Here is a 27,164-nt window from a genome sequence, read left to right as displayed (position 1 = left end):
TTGTAAACACATTTGGGGGGTCATAAAGGGGGTTTGTTTTGCCTTGTTAAAGCCACAAATTCAATGTTGTTTGTGTGGCGAAACTATGACAATGTGTCTCCTTCAGTCCCTTGTTAAAGCTGAACGAGTCATCCAGTGCTTGTAAATACCTGAGCAGCACAGTCAAGATGGTGGGGATGATGAAGAGTGCTGCGGGAGTTCGAACGCACTTCATGGGAGTCTGGCGGCACTTAGTGGTGAACGTCTGCTACTGAGAGACTTCACTGAGGTCGCGTTTCACTGCCCACGCACGAGAGCGAAAGGCATCCATGGGATTTACGTCTGTCTAAGAAATGTGGCCCATTCTTGGAAATACTCGAGAATAATCCTGCTGCTATTTAGTGACACACAACCGTTATGCAGCTTGTTTACAAACACATGTGAACACTTGCCTGCCAAAATGGCTGAGTGATGTCATGGAAACAATGTGTGCACTGGGATCTGCTGCCTCACCAGGAACAGAGGGCAAACTATAAAGCAACAGTTGCAATGTCAGTGTGTGTCTGCATCCGGGCACAACACTGAGGCAGATGTTTTGAGGGAGAAAATGTATTCAGATAAAGGCAAGTCAAATGTTTAAAGAGGTACCTGAGTTGCTCCATTTGGTATAATACCAGGCATTTTGGTGGTGTGAAAGGAATTAAATGAAAGGACATTTGTGTGTTATTTTTTTGCCCAGTTGCACATATTGATGAGCAGATTACCTGCTTACAAAACAATGCACGTCCTGGATTCCCAGGCCGTCTCACAGCCGCGGCCGTTCAGATTGGGCCGGTTCAGTTCGTCAAACACTCCGCTGTCGACCATCTCCTTCTGCCAGCGGATGGAGACTGCGCCTGTGCTGAACTGCTTGTAGAATTTCTCATCCTTGGCCTCAAACTTAACATTCTCGACCTCGGAGGTGTCCCTGAACCTGTCCGTGTCGTTGGCGTACACCACGTTGGATTTTGGCACCCAGGCCGGCCTCCACCAGGCCGGCCTCCACCAGGCCGGCCTCCACCAGGCCGGCCTCCACCAGGCCGGCCTCCACCAGGCCGGCCTCCACCAGGCCGGCCTCCACCAGGCCGGCCTCCACCAGGCCGGCCTCCACCAGGCCGGCCTCCACCAGGCCGGCCTCCACCAGGCCGGCCTCCAGACGACGGAAATTGATGCTCTTGAAAAACGCGTGGTTTCGTGGGTCATCGCCGCTACTGTAAGAAAGACGCAAAAGACATTTAATGATTGGACTGTGATAGAAAATTAGGTTATGACAGCATGCGGCATGTTAAATGATTGGGCAGGAAAGGTGTTCATATGAATGAATCCCCCTTAATTTTACACACTGTTCCTTGAAACATAACATTGTACCCCTGGGCCGGTCTCTTTAAGGACTGCATCTTAAAGGATGACAATATGTTTTCTGGGTTGAAAAAGGAGTTCTACATTTTCTTGATGGATGATTTCATCCATGAGGTCTGTATCAACCTCATCGGACCAATTTGTGCCTGGGAAAATTAAACTTTTTACTCACCGGCACCCGAGGCGATACACCGGCTTCTTCTCTAGAAAAGCGACGGATGATGTCTTGGGTGGGAGCGTCAAAGTGTTTGTGTTCAAACTTGCAATCGTCCTCCAGAGTGCGACGAGTCACCTCCTCAATCTGCACCTTTTTCTCTGAAGTCTTTGAAAGGCAAACGGGCGGCCACCATCTCATCGATGCTGCAGCCCAGAGCCTGTTAAGATAGTATTTTTTACCTCATAACAAAGGGGAGGCCGAGCCAGCCATGTGGCCGGCTTCCTTGTGCCGTCGACACGCTGCACCAATAATGCTACCAAAACTGGTTTACAATTATAAGGAATTTAATTCCACTGATGTAAGCACGATTACAGTTATACATTGGAGTGTACACTCCTATGACATATTAAAACAATAAAACCCCATTTGCAAAAAACCTCGCTCGGCTCCTCCGGTGGAAACACGTCTGTCGTCCGGGAGCCATGGCACTGAGAGCGAGCGAGGAAAAAAAGACTTTGAATTACCCCTCCCACCCCTGTTTGACACACCTCCCCTTCCGTCTATCTCAATTGCTATTGGCTAACTTCCAGGAGTGTATTCACTTGTCTGGCTCTGAGTTTAATATCACATTCAATGACTGTCAGTTACGTTTTAAACCCTTCTATAATAATCCTTCAAAATAAAAGTTATACTTCTGCACTTGGCAGAAGTTTCATGCTTCTGCATGTTTATGTTTATGCTTATGTTTATCTTAATTATGCATTCTCGAAACCCTTATGATTATGACTAACTATGAATTATTAATTATGAATTATTAAATACTTTTATTATATCTACTAACTACAGTTTTTTGCTCAAATTTCTTACAATTCCCCCCTAACTCACAGTTCACTGTGAGTTAGCTACTCAAATGTAGTTAGTTATTCAAATGTCCCTGGAGACCTCCCCCCTACTCAATCCAGGGAAAGGCTCCCTATCTATCTAAACAGAGGCAAAGAATTCATGCACACAGATATCATTTCAAGTATTTCTGTTCAGTTCGTTTCAAGATAGAGTGCGTTGGAAGTCACTGCCTTCCATGTCTTGGGGCTGGCAGGATCAGGATACAGCCTGTAGGCTAGAGAACACATACTGAGAAGCCTTGACTGTTCTTTTACACGTGACAAAATTACATTTCTTAATCTTTACACCCTAAAATCCCTTTATAACCCAATTAAACAAAAATGTAATCTCCAAATACTCATCCAAAACAATCCGTCTATTTTCCAAACTTCCAACATCTCACTGGATGTTTTAGAAGTCCATCTGGGCCTTTAGCAGGTCCTTCAGGATCTCCGAGAGGATGGTCAGGAACCGCTCGTGAAGTCCCTCTGGTGGCCTCATCTAGACTGTGGCCATCAGAAGCTCCAATTCGTCCTCATCCTCGTCACATAACTGGTTGCCTGGACTGGTGTCTGGCTCATCGGTGAAACAATAAACCCCTGTAGAGGTCCACGGATGCAAGGGAACCCCCATCCACAGACAACTCGGCGGTCTATGATGACAGCACACAGAATAATTACGCTTGCCAAAAATGTATGTTTTCACAGGCCAAGCATACTTCCCAACCAGTCGGTGAACGGATCAGTGACACCAGAGTTGTCTGCTAGCTCTTGGCTGAGTGCTGTCAGTCCCTCCAGAGCCCTGGTCACCGATCCATCAGGAGCTGTGTTATTTGGAATGAAAGTACAGCACGCAGACCCAAACATCTGGCACACGCCACCTTTCTCTGCTAAATCATATCTAATGCCATTCTGTTCTGCAAGGTCATTAAACTAGTCTTCGCCAGCTGTGCATGCAGTCCTGATATGGCGTCACTGGTGAAGTTTACTAAACGCTGTTGGTTATAGTAAATGTAGTTGATCCAATCGACATTTTTATTAATCATCACCCTCTGAGAGAAAACAGATTCTAAATCTGCTGCTATTTGATTTCTGGCTTGAAAGTCATTAGACACCCCCCTTGGCAGTCTTATGACATCTTATGTACACTTGGTCATCAAAGGCTCCCTTCGGGCCACCGGCATCTCTTTTGGATCTTCTGTTAGCATGTGGGCGTGGAGAGATGAGTTCTCCATAAGTTGCATCAGTGACAGGCAGGATATGGAATGACAATATAAGTTGCACCAACGCACATCTATCTGTCCAATCTTTAGGCAGGATTGGATGTATGGTTCTTCCTCCACACCATCACCATAAATCAGCTCTAGGTGCTGTCTGTCTTAACACACTGTTATATAGATAGTCGCTAGCGTTGTGACTGTTGCTACAATTTGCAATAAATTGCAATACTACTACCTACATTGGCCCCTTAGCTGTATCTGAGACTATACAATCAAATGGACCCTCTGTAACCTTGAACAGAGGTGGGGTATTATATTCTACAGGTGGGTAATGCCAGTGTAGCCTCTGACAAGTGTGTTGGAGGGGCAAAGTGTCATCAGTAAACAGAGTTAAAATACAACTAATTCAGGACTTAGGAGTCTGAATCTTGAAGGAACTGGTGTTGCTAGGGGTCTAGATCCTAAACACACAATACAATCTGTACTACTGGCTTGAAGCCGTATTTTGTACCCACCATAAATTCCCATCTGCCATTCCAGTTTCCACCCCTTACCTCATTCTCTGCGTCAGTCGTATGTCGAACCTGGTCTTTTTACAGGCTTAACAATAATCCTAATGAGCCCTTGTGGGGCAGGACTATCAGTAGCCTTTCCCTGTACTACGTAAAGTCCTCCGTCAGTCAATTTTGGGTCTGTTAAGGTAAGTCTTAAAGGATTACATCTACCCACCCCTTTTCTACACATCACAGGCATAATATGATAACAGCTTCCCATACTTTTGTGTGGCAGGCCCACACTCGTCAGTTATGATGCACACGGTTTTGGTCATCCACCCGCAGGCGTGTTCATACTTGGGACTGGAAACTTCTTCACAGAAGTCGAACTGGACCGTTGATGTTGTACCTTCTTTGAACATAAGAGTGAGAGTTACATTTTCATAGGTGAGTGTCGTCAGAGAAGCCTCTCTACGTGGTCTAAGATCGGTTTGATTAGCTACTGAGGCTAAATGTCGAATCCTGATGTAGTCATGCATGTGATCTGGTTCCTGTCTGTGGTTAATTCCACATACTAAGAGGGAAGCTACTGAACTCAGGAATAAAATAATTACAGACTTCCATAACCCACTGACCCTAGAGTCTCCTACAGGACGCCCTCGCTTAAACTGTGGGGGAAACGTCATTGTCAGTACTGTCTAAACCCCTCTTTTGAGGTGTCTTTGGCTTCAAATTTTCCTGTCTGATGTTCACTCCTGTCTCTGCGAGTGTCACACTCGTTACCTTCGCTGCTGCACAGTGAGTGAGGTGGTGCCAAGTAGCTCCAGTTTTACCTTTCACCTTTACTGCATGTGAGGTTGCCAATACTACCTCCCATGGACCGGTCCACCTTGGTTCACTCCACCTGCGCTCATGGACTCTTATCCACACCAGACTGCCTGGTGACACATCAGCCTGCTTCCTTTCGTCAGCTGCTGCTTCTGCGTTTGTCACCTGAGAAAACAACACTCGGCTCATGTTAGTTAGAGCTCCCGTATATTTCTCAATTTCTAGAGTTAGCAAGTCTAGTTGTGGTTTATCATGACGTTATTAAATCTCAAAATTTGTGAGTAGCACCTTTACTGAAAACGATTCTAAATGTGGATCTACAAAAAATGTTTGACACCTTACCATAAATGTTTGACACCTTACCATATCCCCCCTTCACCTCGATATCTCTGCTGTAAGGGATCACATGGCAACCATCTATGTATCTTGCCTATACAGTGAACCCCCCCCATGGTCCTGGTGACAGCATGGGCATCTGTTGATGTCTCACGGGAGGAGGTCCAGCTGGACCTGGTCGTAGGTGCTGCTGATGTTGTGGTGGGAACGGAGCATGTTGTGGTGCTGCACTGATCTGTCTTCCTCTCCTTTTATGTGGGCAATCTCTTACCCAATGACCCTCTCTCCCACATACGTAGCACTTCCCTCTACCTACAGGTCTTTCATAACCTCCTCTGTAGTTACCTCTCCCTCTGTTAGATGCTCGTGCACGTCCTCTGCCTCTATAATGTGGTGGAGGTTGGTAGTACACCACTGTGTGGGCTGGTACTGCTGGATTTGGTTGGTATGAGGTCGGGGGTGCAGCTGGATATTGGGGCTGTTGTGAGGCCTGAGCCTTGGCTACGGCCATCTGTTTCTTGGCCAGATGTTTTCTACTTATTTCTCTGTCAGCCGCCGCTATTTGAAGTTTCAGCAGCCGCCGCTGCATGCTCTTTATATCCTCGTCTTCTTTACTTTCTGCTCGTCTTTCCTCTATCTGCTGTTGCAAATCTTTTCTGATGCGTTCTACTTCTGTTACTTCACATTTTAGTCTTCTTACCATTTCTCCTACTTCCTTACTCTGCTTCTTTAATGTAAACATTATGCAGCCTAGGAGTATTCAAATGTGTGTATTAAATGTGCATGCTTGTCATCACCTGAATCAAAGTCAACTCACCCTCTGTGCTGTATGGCGTGTGGCCGCTGACTCCAAAACTGGGATCCGCTGCTCCACTTCCCAGATCTGGACCCACTCAACCACGCACCTTGACTAAAACAAACACAGAACTGCCAAAAGTTCAGCAGTAAATGTTAGCATACGTCTGTAGTGTAAGAGAGGTCAACGATCTCTCAAATATGTTGCGCCGTCCGTGTCAAAATTGATTCTTAGGAACTATGTAAAATAGTAAATGTACCAAAATTAGTCAATACTGGATATGTGAAGGAATCTCGAATCCAAAATTGAAGCTGGAATTCCGAAATCAAACTCAACATCTAAATCAGAATCACAATCACAATCCAGTTCCAAATCAGAATTCGAAAGGTTTAAAATTGGAAGTAAAATGAAATTAAAAAACAATGAATAATTAATCAATTAAATATTAAATTCAACTTTAAAAATCAATAACTGTGTTCAAAGATATTCAATCAGAAATACCAATGTAAGTCAAACTGTTGAACTACACTTACACTCTGGTCTGCACAATGAGTCACAATTAAGTTCAAGAATTGAAGAAACACAACTGAAACCATTAATCTTTGTTAAAATGCTGAATTAAAACCAAAGTCAACGACTAAAGTTATAATGCTTAATTAAAACTAAGGTCAGGATATAAGCTCACAGCTCTTAGACAATGAATCTCTGAAAAATTCAGATTCTAAACACTTCTTTACGGTTGCCTGCAGTTCCTCCTTCTTCTGTTTAATTGTTTTTAAATCTCCTTTTCTTTTGCCTTATGTTTTGATGCCTCCAATGGTTTTATGTGAAGCACCTTGAAATGTGCTATACAAATAAACTTGCCTTGCCGTCTGCGCCGAACCGGAAGTTGTTCTGCGCCAAACCGGAAGTTGTCATGAAACCGGCTTTTTTGTAACAGATATGCTAACCGCAATGCTAACGACAAAAACGGAGCTTCTAAGAAAGCGTACGCACACACAAGTATCACCAAAATCCCACACTTTAATTCCACTCATACGCCTTCTGTCTCCTCTCTCAATCCAGCCGTTATTTTATTTTATAAGCACTTATTTTACATACAGTGTACCGCAACGCCGGAGCTACACGTAGCTAGCGTTAGCTCCTCACAGCGCGGTCATGCAATATCAATCATTTTAAACGTATTTCCACGCTGCTAAAACACAGACTAGTCACACGTATTATTGGACTTATTTAGTCATCATTTTAAACGTATTTCCACGCTGCTAAAACACAGACTAGTCACACGTATTATTGTTTTATTAACCCTTAAACCTCCGGTTAACGGGCTTTAGCTCATCCGGACCCGAGCTCACTGTTACGTATATGAAACGCGAGTTATTCACTTCCAACGCCACAAACCACTCACCCAGTCTGTCTAGTTTCACCAAAGCCCTTATTCTACGCCCTCTGAATCACCCACATGATCCACTAATTATATTCACAGCCAAAGCGAGCAAGAGTGTTTTTCCTGGAGCCTGCGGCCTCAGAAGCTAACTCCCGCTAGCCTAGCTCTCTAAGCAGCGTATGCTCAAAGCCCGAAAATTCTTGGGCCACAACAACAAAGGATCGCACCCCTAAGTCGGAATGCCAAGATATTTCAGTCCGCCAAGTCACATACCTGCTTTAAACTAGCTATCTGCAGGCCTAACAATACTTATGTTGGGCCGAAGGAGGCTCCCAGCATGAGCAAAGCAGTTTCGCCCGTACCACAGCTTGTTTGATTCCAATGTGGTGATTTACTTACACAGCGCTGTCCGTCTTTAATTAATTCTTAGGATCCTTATACTCTTGACTAATCCCTTAAGTTCATCATACTTCAGACAGCAAATCGTACTTACCTCAGTGGAACATGGCCTCCCTCGTGGAACGTACCCACCGGCCACACAGAGCTAGCCGTTAGCAACGCTTAGCCAAGCAGAAATACCTCTAAGATTCCTAGAAGCTAACTCACAGATTTCATGAAACGGCTCTGCCTACCGATATTGTGGGCCCGGGATTTCTGCTTGACTAACGCCGCCCTCCGCACACACAGCGAGGCCGGTAAGACTGTCCCATCTGGGGTTCGCCAAATTTGTTAAGATAGTATTTTTTACCTCATAACAAAGGGGAGGCCGAGCCAGCCATGTGGCCGGCTTCCTTGTGCCGTCGACACGCTGCACCAATAATGCTACCAAAACTGGTTTACAATTATAAGGAATTTAATTCCACTGATGTAAGCACGATTACAGTTATACATTGGAGTGTACACTCCTATGACATATTAAAACAATAAAACCCCATTTGCAAAAAACCTCGCTCGGCTCCTCCGGTGGAAACACGTCTGTCGTCCGGGAGCCATGGCACTGAGAGCGAGCGAGGAAAAAAAGACTTTGAATTACCCCTCCCACCCCTGTTTGACACACCTCCCCTTCCGTCTATCTCAATTGCTATTGGCTAACTTCCAGGAGTGTATTCACTTGTCTGGCTCTGAGTTTAATATCACATTCAATGACTGTCAGTTACGTTTTAAACCCTTCTATAATAATCCTTCAAAATAAAAGTTATACTTCTGCACTTGGCAGAAGTTTCATGCTTCTGCATGTTTATGTTTATGCTTATGTTTATCTTAATTATGCATTCTCGAAACCCTTATGATTATGACTAACTATGAATTATTAATTATGAATTATTAAATACTTTTATTATATCTACTAACTACAGTTTTTTGCTCAAATTTCTTACAAGCCCACCAGTCCACAGAGGTGCAGGAGTACTCCTGCCTCAGAATCTCAGGGGCCATGTAGCCAGGAGTGCCAGCCTGACAACACACAGAGGGGAGAGAGGGGGGGTTTTGTCATAAGCACCCTCCATATTTCTGGGGTTTAACTTCAACAATAATCGCAATTTCTGTAAAGGTTTTCCTCCCCTCCAAACAAAAGTACAAACCACTTGATATTCTTGTCAACATAATGCGATAGTAATAGTGGCACAATACAGTGTGCTAACATTAGCTTACAAAAGCTACAGGTCACACCAGACCAAGTCAGGCTGTACCACAAAAACCTCTCAGTGTCTTAAATTGAGTTCGGGTGCTTTTAATTGCTCATGAATTCAGCTTTTCATTTGTAAGAAAAAGAATGTCTTCTGTCAAAACGTACGAATGTCTCACTTTAGCTCAAGCATAGTAGTTGTAAGTCCATGAAGCAATCTGAAATTTACATTTGTATTCAGATGCTGGGATTTCTGTCACCTACCTCGCCGAAGCCACCTTTTCCCAAAGTCCTAAACTCATAAAAGTATCTGTCGCTGATCTCCTGCTTCTCGTACTCCTTCCACTGCAAGAACCTATAAAAAACGTGCTGTTCAGATACTCCGAGAAAGGTTTCCCCCTCAGGAAGTCTCTTGTTGCTTCTCTTATCTGGCCCAACATGTCAAAGTTGTTGTCTGACAAACTCTTGCATCTTTCAGCTGCCTCTCCTGTGAGGTATGAGAGAAAACTCCTGGACTCAGGTTGACAGAACTTTGCGAGGATGCTCTGTTTGGCTTTCTCTCTGGCTTCATCTTCGGCAAAGCTCCAGTCACTCAGCTCCTCCAGGAACTCAGTGGTGACCCTGTACTGCGGGTTAAAGGCCCCGAGAAACTGCTGGAACAACTTCCTCCCAATGAGCTGTCGCTCACACAGTGACTCGTACTTCCTCCCCGCTGCTGCCTGGAGAGCAGAGGACATCTTTCGTTTAGGCAGCATCAGAGAGAGCCTCTGTTTCCTCAGCTCGTCAGGATGCACATGCTGAGCCCTCAGGTAGGCCGTGTTGGCCACCAGGTTGTTCAGTCCCGGCAGGTCACCCATGTTGCGTCATATAGGCACCTGCATCCTGATCAACTACAACTAGCTCACTCATCTGCAGGTTCCAGGCACAACTCAGCCCCTCAAGCACCTGCATCCTGAACATCCTCCACCTATTGTGCCACGCCTCTTGCAGCATTAAAAGTACCACTGTCCGCTGGGATTTGTTGTTTGCTAAGTGTCTTTGCACGCTTATTCGTAGACGGCACTAAGGGAGAGCAACTTATGTGGTTTGAACTTAAGAGGCTTTGGGCTCATCTATTCTTAGGAGACGCAGAGTGCCTGTGCGGTAATAGGCTACCAGTCTCGCGTAGACTACCAAGGTACTTACGTCATTAAGGTGACTTAAGGACTTTAGATCCTTTACTGGACATTCATGTTTGATTACTAAATCACGGTGAACTCCATAGATGTTCATATTTGAAATGGGCATTTGTTCAAAAAATGGATAAGCATTACCATAAACCTTAGTGTTTTGGAAGTGATAATAAAATATTTAAATACATTAAAATATCAACAATTTTCCCACACAAACCCTTTTTACATTGCCTGTTTTGACCAACTTTCAGCAATAATAAATGCTGTCTAAACACAAGTAGCTGTGTTGAAATTCTAATTCTAATGAGAAACTGAGTAAAGAATAAGAATAAATTAGTAAACCTTGGTTGCTACTATATTCTAATTTTGGTGATGGCACATTTTTGTCAGTAGCAAAAAAACCAAACCAATGTGATCTAAACTAAAACATGTTGTAGAACCACATTAATACAAATATTCATAATTTCAATTGTTTATAGGAATTATATACCACATCTATTCAAATAACTGGATGAAAAAATACATGTTTACAGCTATATACAGTTCTTTATTAAAAAGACAGTCACATATTCAAGCTGTGCTGAACACCACCACGCACAATAACGTCAAGCTAACATGTGACCAAACACCGTAACCAGGTTCATCCTTCTCTCCATGATACCTCCAGACACGTCAACCATTCAGTGGCCAACAAGTCTGCTTTAATTTAGTCCACCGTCCTCCTTAGACATCAGGACTACTGGAACATGCATTCATAAGTAGGACGACAGTTGTCGGTGTCAGTGGCCCTCTGCAGTGATCAGTCAGGTCTGTCACCACTTTTGGGTGCACAAGGGTGTCATTTGAGACTCAGGCCATCTGGACTTTGGAGCTTATTTGCCGATTCTCTGAACCACCCAGTCCTGCTGGCAGAGGGGGCAGCGGTTGTTCTGCTTCACCCAAAGGGACATGCAGCAGTTATGGAAGGAGTGGTTGCACTCGCCCCATACAACTGAAAAGAAGATGAAGATAGAGGACATAGGGAGAGTATTAAAAAGGGAAAAGGTTAGGTTACACAGAATATTAAAGTACAACCGTGTTTATTTTAATGGTGTATACTACTACTTTACTTAAATGAATCTGTGCTTTTCATATTATGTTTAAAGACATAGCTCATTCTTGTCCTAAAGAAACATCCTTGCCATCTAATGTCATGCTTCAGTAGATGATTTTCAGACTATGACAAATGAGGGAGCTCACATGGAGGCTACTAAAAATGTGTATCTGCAATCGGGTAAACTAGTTGTAATAGTTTCTGAAAAAGCTCAAACACTAAATAGTATACGTATTCAACTTGAGTCAGTGGTTTACAATGCAAGTAGCCAGCATCTCTAAATCTCCTGTCATAATAACAGACAGTGTAGAGCGCCATTCACACTAAATATAGTTCGTCATTTACTGAGGTCAATTGGTTGAGGTTATCCGTTTTTATTTCACACTAACATTACTTTAGTTTTGACATTTATTCTATTATAATTAAGTGTTCAGCAGTTCAAACATAACTAGCTCAATAATCTGTGAACAGGCAATTTGCTCTCACGTTTTATTAACTAAATAATAGTGTTTTCTCCTAAAAATACAAAAGACGCTAATGTCATGTCACTCATTTGGCTTTACTTAGGACGAACACAAATAATTATAACCCTCCTACTGTGATAAACTGGCTAGATCGGTTTGTTTGACAGCTCTAGCTACTAAACTAGCTAGCGTTAGCATGTTGGATTAACCTGCTAACTAACGCTAAGTGATTAATTAGCACTGCTATAACGCGTTTCATTGCCGACAATGTCTTACCAACACAGTCCTCCTGTTTGTTTTCCGCCTGGCACCGCAGACAAGCGTCTGCAAATAAAGAAAAATATGTTACAGTGGTGCTAAGTATGCCAGAGACTTCCTGTTAACATCTGTTAGCTACGTTAGCCGGTGTCCCAGCAGCGTCTGTTCCTCGGACTCACCCATCACTTGTACCCGACAAATGGCACACGTATCACACTCCACGTCCCAGCTCCACATAGCCACTGCGTTCCACTTCTTAAGGGAAAACATCTTGTCCCCGCCGGACTTAGAGCCTGAAGAAGTGTTGTGCGAGAGGACTATTGCCGGCTCGTCACCGTCATCCATCTCTGCTGCAGTATCTTCAGCCAACTAGCTAATGTGACGTTAGCTAGTCTAGCTAGGCTAAACAAAATGGACGAAACTGTTATAGGCTAATGCTAATGTTTGTGCTAATGCTAGCCGAGCCGGTGCGGTGAACGTCATGTCTCCATAGCGACGAAAGATGGCGCCGTTTGCTACAAATGTAAGTCTTTAATCTTAACCTAAAATATAACGTTACACTTCACGAACACACCAATGAAATACAAACATACGAAGACAAAAAAACTGAATAAACAACTAACTATTTACAAATAGCAGAAGCAATAGCTTTTTTTTGGGGCTCCTTTTGCATTTGTTTCCATGAAAGTTACAAACATTTGAGAATAATAACAATACGACCACCGTATAAAGCAAATGTATCACCGTGGTCAATAATTAGTAATACTTGTGTCACTGTGTGTGCCTTTTCTTCTGTCACATAGAGAGGAATCAAATACTAACTATGATATGATATGTAGATGGTGTCCAACGTGTCTTTTATGATGTTCTTAGCCCTCATCACACACGAGAAGATGTTCTTGGCAGCTCAATGCCAACAGTGTCCTGTGCTGTTTCCACCACACGCCGGAGGGCTTTTTTGTCCTCTTTGATGCACCTGCTGTACCAGACTGTCATGCAATTTGTTGGGATGCTTTCTGTTCTGCATCTGCAAAAATTGACAACCAGCTTTTGGGAGATTTTGGTACCAGTGCTTGAAGTGAAAAGAAGTACTCCCCTTACTCACATGTTGGCGTGTGTATTGCCCGCCAATCATTATTATATTTTGGATTTCTACAGTGAATACAATATACTATTAAATATTGGGTTTGGATGTCCTCCCCCAAGAAAATGTGAAGGTTTTGACTTAAAACTAGGCCCATAACGGATGTGAACATTGTTTTGATAAATTACAGCATTCTTGTTCTCACCCCCCTCACCCCATGTTGTGCATCAGCTCATCCAGATGCTCTCTACATGTTTTTATGTTCATGTTCATGTTCATCAAACATTTTCTAACTACACAGACATGAATGGGTAGAAAAAATGGATAGCTTTGAGGAGCTTTGAGAATGTCGGTTTGGGAAAACCCACACCTAGTACAATGGATCCAAACGTTTCCTTATCACCATTCTGCATCAGCTCATGTTCTGCCACCGTCCTTGTGAAACGGTGTACAGGTGAGTACTGGCACTGGTCGGTTGGATTATTATAGGCTGTAGCTCAAACACTTCTACTTGTAAGGTGTGATAAGAGGGTTTGCCAAAACACGTGAGTACATACATCTGCGTATGCCTGTGAGATATTTCTTATCCTCCAAAAATGTACTGTTTAGATCACAGAGCCACATCTTGGAGGTATTTTTATTATTTATTAACTTCAACACGCGTCACGTCATGTTTCCAATACTACAGATCGGAAATGAAGCCGCTAAATACCCGAGACCGCTGCAATAATCTGTCCCAGGAATAAACGTTGACTGTAACATTCACTCTAAAGAAAAAAGCCAGATGTTAGCGGGTGTTCGTGAGTTTTTTTGTCCACACTTAGTTGCCCAAGGAATGCTAAAAATGGAGAGGAGTCCTGTCCTATGAAACAGAAAAACAAGAAATCAATCATTTTGGACACAACCACACAGTGGTTATAGTTATTGAGTTAAATTTGGCCTTCAATAATGGTAATGATATTATGAATAGTGGATTCATATTATCCACAGTTAACTCTAGTTTATCACCAGTTTATGTCACTACTGATACGTTTGTAGTCTAAGTGAGGGGATTACTTACTTTGTTGACTGAAAGAAAGTCAACCACTTTAGTTGTTGCTGCAGTCATCCATCCTTCTCATGAGTGTCAGCCATCTTTCTTCTTGTGCGGAGATTGATGCAGTGTGTATAATATGACGGGTGGGAGAGTGAGTAAGATAAACACTCACTTAAAAACTGATAATGATAATCACTGGAGACTTTTCTTCATGTCAAAAATCGTTACCTTTCCTCTGTATGTTACAGGCACCCACACGTAACTAAAAACAACATGATAGTGCAACAGAGTGAGTCAAATAAATAATCTTTGAATTACCAGTAAATAAGATTAGGGCTTTCAGGAGACTTTTGTTAATGCTGTCATTAATTGTTATCATACCTCTGGTAAAAACATATACAGCTTAGTTTAAAAACAATTATTTTAATTATTCAGCAAGTGATATAAAATGTTAAAAAGAAAAACAAATATGTTGTGTGTAAGATAGTTGATATCTCTGTGATGATACGCCTATAGTAGGTCTTTGCAAGTCCAATGAATACTTACCATTCCAGGCGCAAAAGGTTTTAGAGATGTCCAATCCTGCAGCAAGCAGCAGGGCTGTTTGTCCTAATCAGAGTCACTGTCGTCAGTCCAGCTCGGGTACGCAACAGTCAAGCCAAGTCAAGTCCTGTGTCAAGACAGACAAGTCCTAAGTTAAGTCCTGTGTCTAGACAGACAAGTCCTAAGTTCAGTCCTGTGTCTAGACAGACAAGTCCCAAGTCAAGTCCTGTGTCTAGACAGACAAGTCCTAAGTTAAGTCCTGTGTCTAGACAGACAAGTCCCAAGTTAAGTCCTGTGTCAAGACAGACAAGTCCTAAGTTAAGTCCTGTGTCTAGACAGACAAGTCCTAAGTTAAGTCCTGTGTCTAGACAGACAAGTCCTAAGTTCACTCCTGTGGCAAGACAGACAAGTCCTAAGTTCAGTCCTGTGTCAAGACAGACAAGTCCCAAGTCAAGTCCTGTGTCTAGACAGACAAGTCCCAAGTTAAGTCCTGTGTCAAGACAGGCAAGTCCCAAGTCAAGTCCTGTGTCTAGACAGACAAGTCCTAAGTCCAGTCCTGTGTCAAGACAGACAAGTCCCAAGTCAAGTCCTAAGTCATCACATCAATCCAAATACCATTAATACAGAAATTAGGGAAAACGTGAAGTGATGATTTCAAAGATTTAATTCACCTTCTCTTCTTAAATGATACTTTTAAAATGAAAAGAAAAACTGGTAACTAACTTAGCTTGGGCACGAGCACATCGTATATTTTCCATACAATCACTGGAGAATGTGAGATGTGGACCATGACTCAGATGTCTGGAACTGGGGCTTAGTAGAGCGGACTTGTCTGCTCCGAGAAAAAGAAAAAGAGTTATTGCACAATAAATTTCTTCCTAGTTTCTTGTAACTATGCCCACCTGGCTGTTGGGATTTGATTGATTATTTTAAGGATTGGGTTATCATTTTAGACCCTCTCGTACAGGCTACGCGATCACTGATAATAAGCAGATATTATAAAATAATAAATAAGTCATCTATGAGCTTGGTGCATCCCAGAAATTATGATATATTACCAAAAACAAATCATTTTAGCTGCCTGGTGCATTTTCCGTTATTCATACAGATAAGGCTCAATTACCGGTACCAACTGGGCAAAGCAGGCAACTGTCCTGAGGCTCCAGTTCTCAAGTGGCCCAAGTGGTTCATTTCGGTCATCTGGTTTGTGCTAAATAAATAGAAAATTTGTTTGGGAATATGCACCAAAAAGTAAATTGACAAGACGGGGGCGTTGAACATTGCTGCTGCTTCTGTAAGAGCTCTTGAGGCCCTGGAACCTAAAAACTCTAGTTTAAAGTTTTTATTATTTCACGTCTGTGCTTTCATGTTGTATATTTCCAAATTAACAGGTTTAAATAAATACCGCACATATAGGAGCAAAGAGAACTGTAGCATTGAATAACATTTCGTAGAGAGAATGTCAAGTGGCGCCCAGCTTTTTTTTTTCTTCTTCCTACAGTCCCTCAATCTAGCCAAAGGCAACTTCCACTGATCAACATCTGTTTTAAACGGGAGATGTGTTCACTTGCCATGCACACATTCTCCTTCTCATTCAGCCCACGACCAACGTATGCGGTGTTTCCCTGATTTATAATCACAGGTTTAAATGTTTATAATTTGAAAAGAAAGCTTATAATTGCATCTTGAATTGTAAGGCAATGCAAGCCAAGTTTATTTGTGTAGCACATTTCAACAACAAGGTAATTCAAAGTGCTTCACATAAAACCATTAAAAGCATCAAAACATAAGGCAAAAGAAAAGGAGATTTAAAAACAATTAAGAGCATTCATTGCATTAAAACATTAAAAAACAGTGTAAGAAATAAAACACAGTAGTAAAATGCAGAAATGCAGGAAATTGATTCATATAGTAATTGAATGTGGTTCAATTAAAGGCAGCAGCAAACAGAAAAGGAGTATTTTGACAGCAGTAGTCACTTACGTTTCCGACCGTCCTTGAATGCAGCACAGGCCTGAGCATTATGCACACAGACTGTGTGCTCAGAGCTGCAGTGAAGTTGACATCCAAACAGCAGATACCCGTGCTCCTCTGGAAGCTTTGAGAGAAGGTTTGTAAGCCTGAACTGAAACCTGAACTGGACCCAGACTTGAGAGTGGATCTGTCATGACTGCAAGGATCCAGGGAGCGACGGGCCGGGACAAACCAGAGCCAAAGAGCCCAGCAACAGGTAATGAATAAAACACAAGGCTGGTGTGGTTAGGTACATGAGACAGTTACACTGGCAGCTGCATATTATGTGTTACCTTAATTACCATAATTATGAGCTACGTTTATTCAAGTACTGTATTTATGTACAACTTTTATACTTCTACAATACATACTACATATCAGAGGCAAATGTTGTATTTTTTACTCCACTACATTTGTCTGAGAGCTTTGCAGATTTAGATTTATTATACAAGATATACCGGTAAATCAACTAATAGATATTCATATGTTGTTATAGTAGTTTATAAAGTAGCTGAAATTATCCCCACCCTCACCAGCAACAACATTACGGATGTTTATCTAAATGCATCACTAATTGTAACCCAGTATCATATTATATATTTTGCTGAAATTAGACTTTTTGCATAATGACTACTTTTACTTTAGGTACTTTGAATTGTTGCTAATAAGCTATTTTACTGAAGTCATATTTTTAATGTGGTACTTGTACTTGTAACAGAGTTTTTTTTTTACATGTTGGTGTTCCTAAAGAAACGTATACACCTTTGTTATTTATACACCTATTTTTAAACTTATAAACCAACAATCAAAGAGGCTGGTGACACATTTTATATTCTATGCAAACAAATGTATTTGATGCCATGAGCCACCCACTTTAAGTTAATTATAAAAGCTCAATGGTGTCATCATTAATTGTGTCGTCTGTTTCCTGTGTGCATCTCAGTATATTACCTCAGAGTGCTGAATAGTTTCACAATAACATGTTTAGATGGTGTGCAGCCTAGTGAACGTGTTCATAATTAGCTGACAGAGGGTTGTACTGTTTTTATTTCAATTTGTAATTTCCTTATAGAGACTAAATGATCATAGGACTGTGTGTTAGAAGGTTGGATTTGGTTTGACTGTTATATGACCAAAGAGTCTCTTTCAGCTTCAATATTGAGGAAATAGTGAGGCTACTGTACGTTTTGGCATTTCATCTTTTACAGTACCACTAGAATATTTTAGCAATATTCCTCCACATAGAGAAGTACACTGACGTTTTTTCCTCAATTAGTTATTCTAAAATGAGGATTACTGCACCAGCTCTAGGGCTGCCACTTCCTTAGAATAATTTCCAAATGAGGTAAATAAATGCTATGTTTTTAGTGTTCTACAGCAAGTATGTTGATGTTGTGGCTTTTTCAGTGTTATTAAAGCTTTGATGTAAATGTAAAAAATACACATCGGGACTAATGAATCCTGTCTTTAATCTACGCAAGACAGAAACAAAAATTGGGATTTAAAAAGCCTGAGGGTTAAAAGTTGGAGTTTGTTTGTTAGATGCATTTGACCAACATCATTAGTTACTCTGCTTTGCTCTGATATGCAGGGTCGTAACCATTCATGACATTTGAAGTGAACAAGACGGAGACATAGGGTTTGGATCACAGTTTTTTAAATTGAATTAAGTTAAATTCAATTAAATCAAACTAAATTAGGTTTGACTTGTCGACCCTTGACATCAAACTAAAACTATGCAGGAAGCTGCCAAGTCTTGTTCATTGGACTATATTTACCGAGCACTGTACCATATAACGCGTGTCTCTCTCTCCTTTGTGGGTGGCAGAGATGATGGTGAGGGTCAGGAGAGCCCTGTGGCTGGTACTGGGCATGCTCAGTCTCTCCCTGCTGTTGGTGGTGCTGGGAGTCTACACAACGACTCGAACAGAGAGCCTGAATGTGACTGGCTACACCTCTGGAGTTATTGTAAGTTGTTAATTTGTCTCTCGTGATTCCCTGTCATGGTTTATTCAGTGAAATACATTAAGATGACAGATTTGAACTTTGCAGCTACCAGTAAATGAGGTGGGAGTTTAAAAACATCCCAAAATATCCTGCAGCATGCGATTTACATGATGGAATTTCAGCTGCAATCCTTTAGTCTCGCAGCACCGGCCAAATGTTTTGCTTGCTAGACTGTAAAATGAATGATTGACAGCTCTGTGCTTCAGTCAGACATCCACATGGCCTCTTCCTTCAATGGCTGACATTCAAGTTGTCTTCCTTTTTTTGAAACTGGAAGAACATAATGGGAAGTAAATTGTAAATTGTCCCAAATTGTATCCACCAGAATCAGTTTCTGGATATGTCTATGGGGATATTTGGGCCATGCTGTCACTGATTTGTTATACATCTTTCGACCACCCTTTTCAACAGTATGTAACATAAAACGTAATGTCTGTTTTTCAAATTGTACCACAATAACCATTGTTATAGCTGTTAAGTGCTAATATCTTGTATTTCCTTGGAAGAGAACTACATCAAAACAAAGGGTCAAAATCCTTATGAAAATGAATCATACTTCTTTATTTTACACAACACATCTTCTTTACAGCTCACCCTTGGATCATTCCTGGGACTTTTGGGACTCCTCCTGGAAGAAAACCGCAAACAGCTGGTATATTCTCACACCTACATCCTCTGTCATAATTCTTCCTTCTGTTTTCCCTCTGCACATCCAGCCCCAGCCTTCCCAAGTAATGTGTTTTGGCCAAGAGTATGTGAGTTAGCACCTCATAGCAGTCATGGGCCTTAAATGTAAGAACATTTTTAAATCAATTTGAAAACTAACAGGGAGACAGTGTAGGGAGGCAAGCACAGGGGTGGTGAAAGGGTGAAGCATGAGCCAGGGAAGAACCTATTACATTTTGGATCGGATACAATTCACAAATATTTAGTTCATTTTCGTCACCATTGTGAGACGGGTTGTTTGGTCTTGGTGGAGGTTTGCGCTCTCCGACCGCCCTTCTAGTTCAAATACGTCTTTGTCGTTTTTAGAGGGGAGCACAAGCTTTAAACATAATAGATTTTAAAGATCAAAGCAATATTCTCTTCAGTAAAACAGTGAATAAATGCTGCAAAAAAACAACAGAAACCCTTTAAAGCTACGTTTTGAGCAAACTGCCTGAATCCAAATACCTTCACACCTTTATGTCTGTTGGAAAGAAATAATCAGCTATAATCTGCATTCTCGTCAAATTGTGCTCCAATTACCCTCAAGTAAAACGAGTCATTCGTCTTTGTATGGAAAGTCTTTCATTTATGCTTTTAGTTGTTTCTTTGTTCCTCCTCCAGCTGACGGCTGCGATCGTATTCCTCAGTTTCGGGATCATCACCTCTTTTCTGTGCTTGCTGATCGATGGCGTCTGTATTGTCCTAACCATGGTGAGTGATGCACTCGCATGCGTATACACTGTGACACCCGATATGACTGAGTGATGACACAAAGCAGTAGAAGGCTATGAAGTAATAACAAACCACTGTGCTGGTCGACTGTGAGCCTCTTGCACCGCGCCGTGTTGGCAATATTGGCACGATTTTGTTCATGAAATGAGTTTGCTCAGCCTTTATAGCATGGGCCAGCTTTTTTGTTTTTGTTTTCACACCACGTGAAGTAGAGGTTGTGAAAGCCTGATGTGAGAGGCCGATTGGGCCGAGAGGCACCATCAGTGTAGAATGTTGTGGGACGTTCAGTTGTCTTTGGCTTGGTACACGATGCAGTTACTGAATGTGATGGATGGCGCTGAAATAGACAGCGAGAATGCGCCCTAACAGAACATTTTACAGCTTAATAAAACAAAGCTGCATTCCTGTTTCCAACCTCTGAAGTAAATTCGATTTGGATCTGCTCAATAAGAAAAGACTTCCCTCTTTTCAGAAAATAATGTGCCTACTTTGTATGAGACAGCTTCATAAAGTCTCTCTTCTCTTCTAACTCCCAGTGTATTTCATAACATGAATTAGGTTTGGTTACATTTGGGAGACATTATTTTTTTATGATATTTCGCCTTTAATTGACAGAGTAGGAGAGAGAGAGAGAGAGAGAGAGAGAGAGAGAACTCATGTACTGTAACCACTCGTTGACCTTAGTTGTTGCTGCTTCTGTTTTCTGATTGGTGGGTTCTTCTTGGATCAGTGTAAAGAAAAATTGTCGCACGCTCGAAGTCACAATTCAAAAAATATTTCATAATTGACTAACGTTTCGAGATGATAGTCTTCTTCAGGGCAATGAAGAAGGTAAAATCACCTCCATTCTCAAACACGATGATGGCAGACATTTGTTGAAATGGTCGAAATACGGTGAATACAAAACAATACCACACGTTTTCATTTTTATTTTTACCTTCAATTACCTTTCAATTCGAATGTGTTTTCACGGACATCTGGATTCTCTCGCATGAGATTGTTTTTTAAATATCTTGTTTTTATCCTCAATAAAGATGGATTGGTGTTGGTTTGATATCCTGTGGGTTATATTTCTTCATGTATGAACTTTTTTTGCCAGGACATGCGTCCACTGAAAGCACAGAGATGCCAGTATTACAGCAGCGGCGGCAGCTACATCTATGAGAACTTCTACACCTCCGTGAGTAAAGATGTGCTGTCCTGGAACAGTCAATAGCATTTCCATTGAGTGTTGTTTTTCCTCATCCATCCAAAGATGCCCTGTATGGTTTCCTCTATCGATCAGCATTGACTAAATATCTAGTTTAGAAAGTATGATTTCAATTTATTCTCATTATTATCTACCCAAGATCTTCGTCATGTCAAGGTTTTGGTTCATATTCGAAAAAGAAAAACATATAATTTTACATGTTTCACTACCTTCTCATTTGCAAGTGCCTTCAGTGTTAATTGTAAAAAGAAATGTTAATATGTCTTTAAGGAAAAGTGTGTCGAGGCTTGTCTGCTTGTCTGTATTTGCAGGTAAACAGTGAGACATTTTGAACTTGCGTATCTCTTTCAGGTGTCGTGTTGGAGTCCAAAGGAGTCTTGTAGCATGACAGTAAGAAGTGGGACCTGCTACTGCTGCGACCTGTACGACTGCGCCAAGTGAGACAATGACATTACAACGATATGACCCGAGTATATTGCCACCGCTGCCGCGTCATCACAAGAGTTGTCTTGTCTTTAATTTATGTTCCCGCCCAACAAATTCAAAATCACGAGTACTGAACGGAGCTGTTGTTTTGTTCTGCAGCGGAGGTTACCTCAGCAACTACTACGAGTTTGTTGGAGTACAAAGCTGCGAGGACGTTTTCACTCTGTACATTTTAATTTGGACCCTCGTCGGATTGAACCTCGTGGCCTTCTTCATAGGCATCCTCACTGCAGCGGTGCTGGGCAGCATCAAAGGCCTGGTGAGACACACAGACTCAGACACACATTTATAAAGGCCCGATATTGTGTGGACGTGCCACATTTGGTACTTGATTAACAGCAAATAACTCTCAGAGGCTCTGAGGCAAAGGGAATTTTATCTGCATAAAAGTAGATGGTTAAACTTTTACGCTGCACAAACAAACTTGAGCAGAAGCTTCAAGACAGAATCTGTTTCAGTCGTACGTCATCGTGTTGATTTTCACTTTGCAGTTTAGCCTGAACGCAGCTTTATGCTGAATGTTTGAGGGCTTATTTCCTCGATGCAGCATCCTTCCTGTTCTGCAATGTTGTTGTCTTTCACCTCACAGATTTACAAGTAAGAAAAGGCAACAATTAATACTTCCTGAATGAGAACTCACAGATCAACTGTCAGTCAGAGTGAACTCTGCACGGTGTGAACCGAGGATTCGATTTAGAAGTGACAGCCAAATGGCAAATGGATCAAATGCTCAAACTCTGCCATGGCAGTGAAGATTGATACCATCCAAACACAACTTAAAGGATGAGCTGATGAAATGGGATCTTAAGCGGCCTGGAGTTCAGATTTCAGAGGTGGAGACGCAGCAATCCCATCGCAACCTCAAATCCCCAGAGCAGCTGCGTTAGTCCCGCTGACGGGTGTTGCACATTGAAAGTTGCCTCCACCAACCCTGCCTATACTGAAACACCAGAGAATATTTTTATGGTCTAAGAAGAGCTCATTGAGCTTCATGTTGTCAGAGATTCAGCTTATCGGTCCTGAGGGATAGGAATGCTGCAGCAGTTTATAGCTAATGGACCACATGGCACTTCGATTCTGCTGTCATCCATCACTGCATTCTGCCAAAACTACTTTTATTCTACTTTATCACAAAGTATTCTTCTTGTAAATAACATTATCGGGTCATAGTTATCTGTGAAGGAATGTATTGAGATTTTCCTTCTCAAGTTTTCAAATATAATATGATAAAGTTCATCATTGATCACTTAATACGCGTTCTTCCATGTCAGGTCCTACAGTTAAGACCATATAATTGCGCTGATGAGACACACGTGCGTCCTTGAAAATCCTCTGAAAGAAGAACTCCGTCCTCGGTAGAATATGAAGGATCCTCGACATTGAATAAAGTCCTATGTTGGGATTCGAGGATGTAGCGTTCTTAAAAATCTGCCTTTGACGGATTCTTCCTTGGCTTTGAGAAACAACCCCAGTCAATACATTTTCCTGTGCTGTGTAATGTCAGAGTCAAGATCTGCAGATTAGACAAATTGATCGCTTGTTACATACCTGAGATGATTATGTTTCTTTACAATAATAATATTTACAGATTGCAGATGTTTTATGTGCTTCCCCCCCTATCTGTGTACAATATATTATATCAAAGACAGGGAAACTAAAATGTACAGATTTTCAGCATTGGATTTAACAGACATACCACCCATGTGAGATTAGAACAACCCCGAGGGACAAATGTATCAAAAGGTTTTGAAGGGAAGAATGTGTGCTGTATGCCTGTGAGCCAATACGACCAGTGAGTGACAAGTGCACCTAATAGGATGTTTAAATGTCACTAGGACCTGTTCCGTGGTTCGTTTGTGATGAAGGGTCGTGCAATGTGTCGCTTGTTCTTATCACAGGTTGTGTATTTTGTGCAATATGTGCCATGTGTGCTGTACTTCACCACATGTTGCTTTGTTTTTATGTTGTTTCTTTGTTATTATCACTACTATGGAGGCTATATGCTCTACGATAGGACAAAGCATCACTTGCAGGAACAATAGAGATTTGTTTAGTGGGTGCAGACTCTCCATGATCTTGACCAAAACAATGATGTAATCAGAGACTGCTCCTAGCTCTGAATCATCTTCATCATTTCATCTGTAATGGCTGTTTGATTTTATGTGTGTGTGTGTGTGTGTGTGTGTGTGCGTGTGTGTGTGCGTGTCAGTGGAGTAGCAGCCCTGTGATCGATCCCTCTGAGAGCACAGCATCTTCTCCGACAGCTCCCCTGCTGACAGACGCCAACACACACAGAGTTCACCAGCTCTACCCGGTCAGTGTGCGGTCAACACACACACACACACATACACACACCAGCAAATTATATTATTACAAACACATGCATGTGTGTGGTCTAGTTTGTCTCCACTTTTGATCTCTCTGTCTTCACAAGTCTAGCCGTCTTACAGTCGCAAATGACCCAAACCTCCTCATCTCCACCCGACATCCATCCTTGAAAGCATTCCCACGTCAAAACTAAAGATGTTCTTTCGACGTATAGCGTGTGGAGTTTTTGACCACTATAGTTGTGCTGTATTGTATTTGGATGCGCAGATTCATGTGTTTGCCTGCAAGAAAGTTTCATTTGAAACATAATTGAGAGTGCAGTGTAGTCTTTGAGAGCCTGATTTTGAAGGATATCAGCATTTTTCCACAAAATGAAATTGTGTAAAAAGACCGTTGGGCTGTTGCTAAAAAGCTTGAGAACTTGTTGAGTCAGGAGTTTTTTTTATTTATAGGCAAATTATAAGGACTATGCTTTAACTTTGCTTTTTGTCGGAGAAATCACGATTTACAGTTGTTGTGAATGATCGCAAATTGCAGTTTTTCGTTAACTCAAAGACGTCTGACTTGAGGTCTGTGGTCAACGTCTTTCTTTGTCCTTTCCTGCTCATCCAGGGAGCCACGATGTATTTCCCTCCAGCAGAAGGGACAGCTGCCTCACAGAGTTTCCCTTCATCGTCGACTCCTCACACCGAGTCCAACCCTCCTCCCTTTGCCCCCCTGACCAGCCTGTCGCCTTACAGGGTCCACGGCAACTCTGTACGAGCATCACCAAACATCACCATAACATGAACATAACATGAACATAACATGACTGACCAAATGTTACGGATTGGTTTTTTAAAACTTGAATGATGAGATCAGCTTTCCTTTATTGCTACATACGAGATCATTGTTAGCATTCCGCCACAGAAACTAACTTCATCGTCATGCAGCAGAGAATCCATCACAACAAAGCGCACGCTTTTCATAAAGCGGCCTGTCTCGTGAAATTTTGAAATTGTTTAAAATTTAAGAAGCATTGGCAAAGTGTTGTTGCTGTAAATTGTTTCAAATGGACACAGAAAAGACCACGTATGTAAAATAAAAATATTTAATGTGTATAAAAATAACAGACATTGTATCGAAGCAGTATGGAGACATTCAGAAGAAATGAGCTGGAGACGTGAGGATCGGCCGGACAGGTCGAAGCTTTCAGAACAACGTGCCATGAAGTCTTCCTGCTCTGAGCTACGACTCTCTACACAGCAGATGTTAGTTAATTGTCACAAAGAAAAGATTGTTTTGCAATTTCACTCCTGTATTTGAAAAGAAACATATAATATGGTTGCATGCTTTGAGAGTAAACTTGATTTACAGACCCTGAAATACATTGTTGTTCTTGCATAAACCTGGATTTCTTGTTTCTGTAAATAAGTCAATTACTTCCTGGCCACTGCAGGCGTTTCCACATTTTGACAGGGACTGTTTTTATTTTGGAGACATGGGAAAACAAATGGAATAAAAAAAACCTCCCTTTTTTAAAGCATATAAAAAGCATAACTCAGTGACAAAGCAAATGAAATTTAAACCCCAAAACAATGTTCACCTTCATATGAAAATGAGCACACAGCCAAAAGACATCAACCGCTAGCTAACTGGTGCTTATTAAAACTAGCAATGGAGTTGACATGCAAGCTTTTACAGTATACAACAATAACTTTATGCCGTTATTACATTTTGTTGAAATTTGGTCCAGTCATTCCCCCCCCCCCCCCCCAACCGTGTCCAAACAAAAAACAACTTTTGACAAACTTTAGGCAGTCCATCACTTACAACCTGCATGTGGACATCGTCGGTGCCAGCTGCAGCTCTGTGAGACATTACACACACAAGTCACTTCAGCAACACTGCGTTAAGCTATCAACAAGCGGAGGCTCAGCAGCAGCCACAACCACATACAGTCAGTAAAGGGAGCAAGTCAAAGAACCAACACATTAAATCAGCGTTTAAAAACAAAAAAAGATACAAAAACATTTTCCGTGAAAAATATATTGTTAAATACACAAGATGTTAGAAATATATGACGGACCAAAGACAAAACAACTCTTTCCACAGGCGAAAGAAAAGTACACGGTTAACCCTGTATTATCAGCATTAAAATGTTCCTTTGTTGTTAAAATAAATTCAAGTTTCTTTTGTCTCTTTTCAACACTTCATTGTTCAAACGGTGGACAAAAAGACAAAACCAGGATTGAATCAAAGTTCGATTGTTTATCAGTTTCCTCCAGCGCAAAAAATGATTTGTTGATTAATCGATAAAAACAAAATCGGTACAAAACACGTTGCTGGTTTGATCTTAAGATTTGGTATCAGTTTCATGAAGTCAATTGAATCCTCGTTGGGCTGATCACTCACGACTCACGCTGGGCAGCTCGTGAACTATTTTCTATCGCTGCATTGATCAGATGCAGCCTTACGTCTGCAAGATATGATTGAGGTTAAAAAACGTGTCCAGAATATGATTCGCCTCAAGAGAATGATGTGCATCATCATTAACGATTGTATCTTTCTCCTGTTGACTGAGACTCACCATGAGAAGAACTCTGAGCCACCCAGAGTGCCACCTTTCAAACTAATTATCTAAAAGCATTTTGAGAAACAGCTGGAGCGCTGAGAACAATGCGTTTGTCGGTTGCCGTGATTGTCTGAAGACCGCTTCCTCCGTCACTTCTTACATAAGCCACTACAGCTATGTTGCGATGCTCTCAACACGACAGCACAAGTCTGATGTACACTGTACCAATACGATTCACAATCACAGGGAAATACACCGCTACACCACAATCATGTGCCATCAGGATTCCAAACTGAATGCATGCAGTCTGCTTGCCTTAAGTCACTAAAAAAGTAAAAGGATATGTTGACAAAATACGTACACAGAAAACATTATA

The 27,164-nt window shown here is 41.7% G+C and overlaps 3 protein-coding genes across 3 annotated transcripts; 1 reads left to right on the top strand and 2 right to left on the bottom strand.

Moving 5' to 3' along the window:
• Positions 1 to 747: 747 nt before the first annotated feature.
• On the bottom strand, positions 748 to 9,957 carry grk7b (G protein-coupled receptor kinase 7b; the record flags this gene model as incomplete). The annotated part of the gene is given in 8 exon segments (XM_079271565.1): positions 748 to 1,008; positions 1,160 to 1,229; positions 1,550 to 1,587; positions 1,589 to 1,687; positions 1,689 to 1,751; positions 8,857 to 8,928; positions 9,365 to 9,468; positions 9,471 to 9,957. Coding segments are annotated over 8 exon segments (1,194 nt in total).
• An 847-nt stretch (positions 9,958 to 10,804) lies between these two features.
• rnf7 (ring finger protein 7) lies at positions 10,805 to 12,470 on the bottom strand. Its single transcript, XM_079271288.1, has 3 exons — positions 12,267 to 12,470; positions 12,106 to 12,153; positions 10,805 to 11,263 (listed from the first exon to the last, which is right to left on the bottom strand). The coding sequence occupies exons 1-3, from the start codon at positions 12,430 to 12,432 to the stop codon at positions 11,145 to 11,147; spliced, it is 333 nt and encodes a 110-aa protein (XP_079127414.1). The 5' UTR covers positions 12,433 to 12,470; the 3' UTR covers positions 10,805 to 11,144.
• Positions 12,471 to 18,596: 6,126 nt separating this feature from the next.
• Positions 18,597 to 27,041, top strand: LOC306780008 (transmembrane protein 255B; the record flags this gene model as incomplete). Its single annotated transcript, XM_079272166.1, has 8 exons — positions 18,597 to 18,731; positions 19,360 to 19,422; positions 20,100 to 20,189; positions 21,310 to 21,390; positions 21,772 to 21,857; positions 22,006 to 22,165; positions 24,116 to 24,220; positions 24,847 to 27,041. 8 exons carry the CDS (start codon positions 18,597 to 18,599, stop codon positions 25,021 to 25,023), a joined length of 897 nt encoding a protein of 298 aa, XP_079128292.1. The 3' UTR covers positions 25,024 to 27,041.
• Between the last annotated feature and the right edge of the window lie 123 nt (positions 27,042 to 27,164).

Source organism: Melanostigma gelatinosum (assembly GCF_949748355.1).
Source record: "Melanostigma gelatinosum genome assembly, chromosome: 7".
Lineage (NCBI taxonomy): Eukaryota > Metazoa > Chordata > Actinopteri > Perciformes > Zoarcidae > Melanostigma > Melanostigma gelatinosum.
The sequence above is the reverse complement of the archived record's forward strand: the minus strand, read 5'-3'. Positions and strand labels throughout refer to the sequence as shown.

Coding starts and splice junctions, on each gene's coding strand:
- rnf7 (XM_079271288.1), bottom strand. CDS start 12,432: ATGGATGACGGTGACGAGCCGGCAATAGTCCTCTCGCACAACACTTCT. Junction 12,154..12,266: donor TTGTCGGGTACAAGTGATGG/GTGAGTCCGAGG, acceptor CTTTATTTGCAG/ACGCTTGTCTGCGGTGCCAG. Junction 11,264..12,105: donor CAAACAGGAGGACTGTGTTG/GTAAGACATTGT, acceptor TCTTCTTTTCAG/TTGTATGGGGCGAGTGCAAC.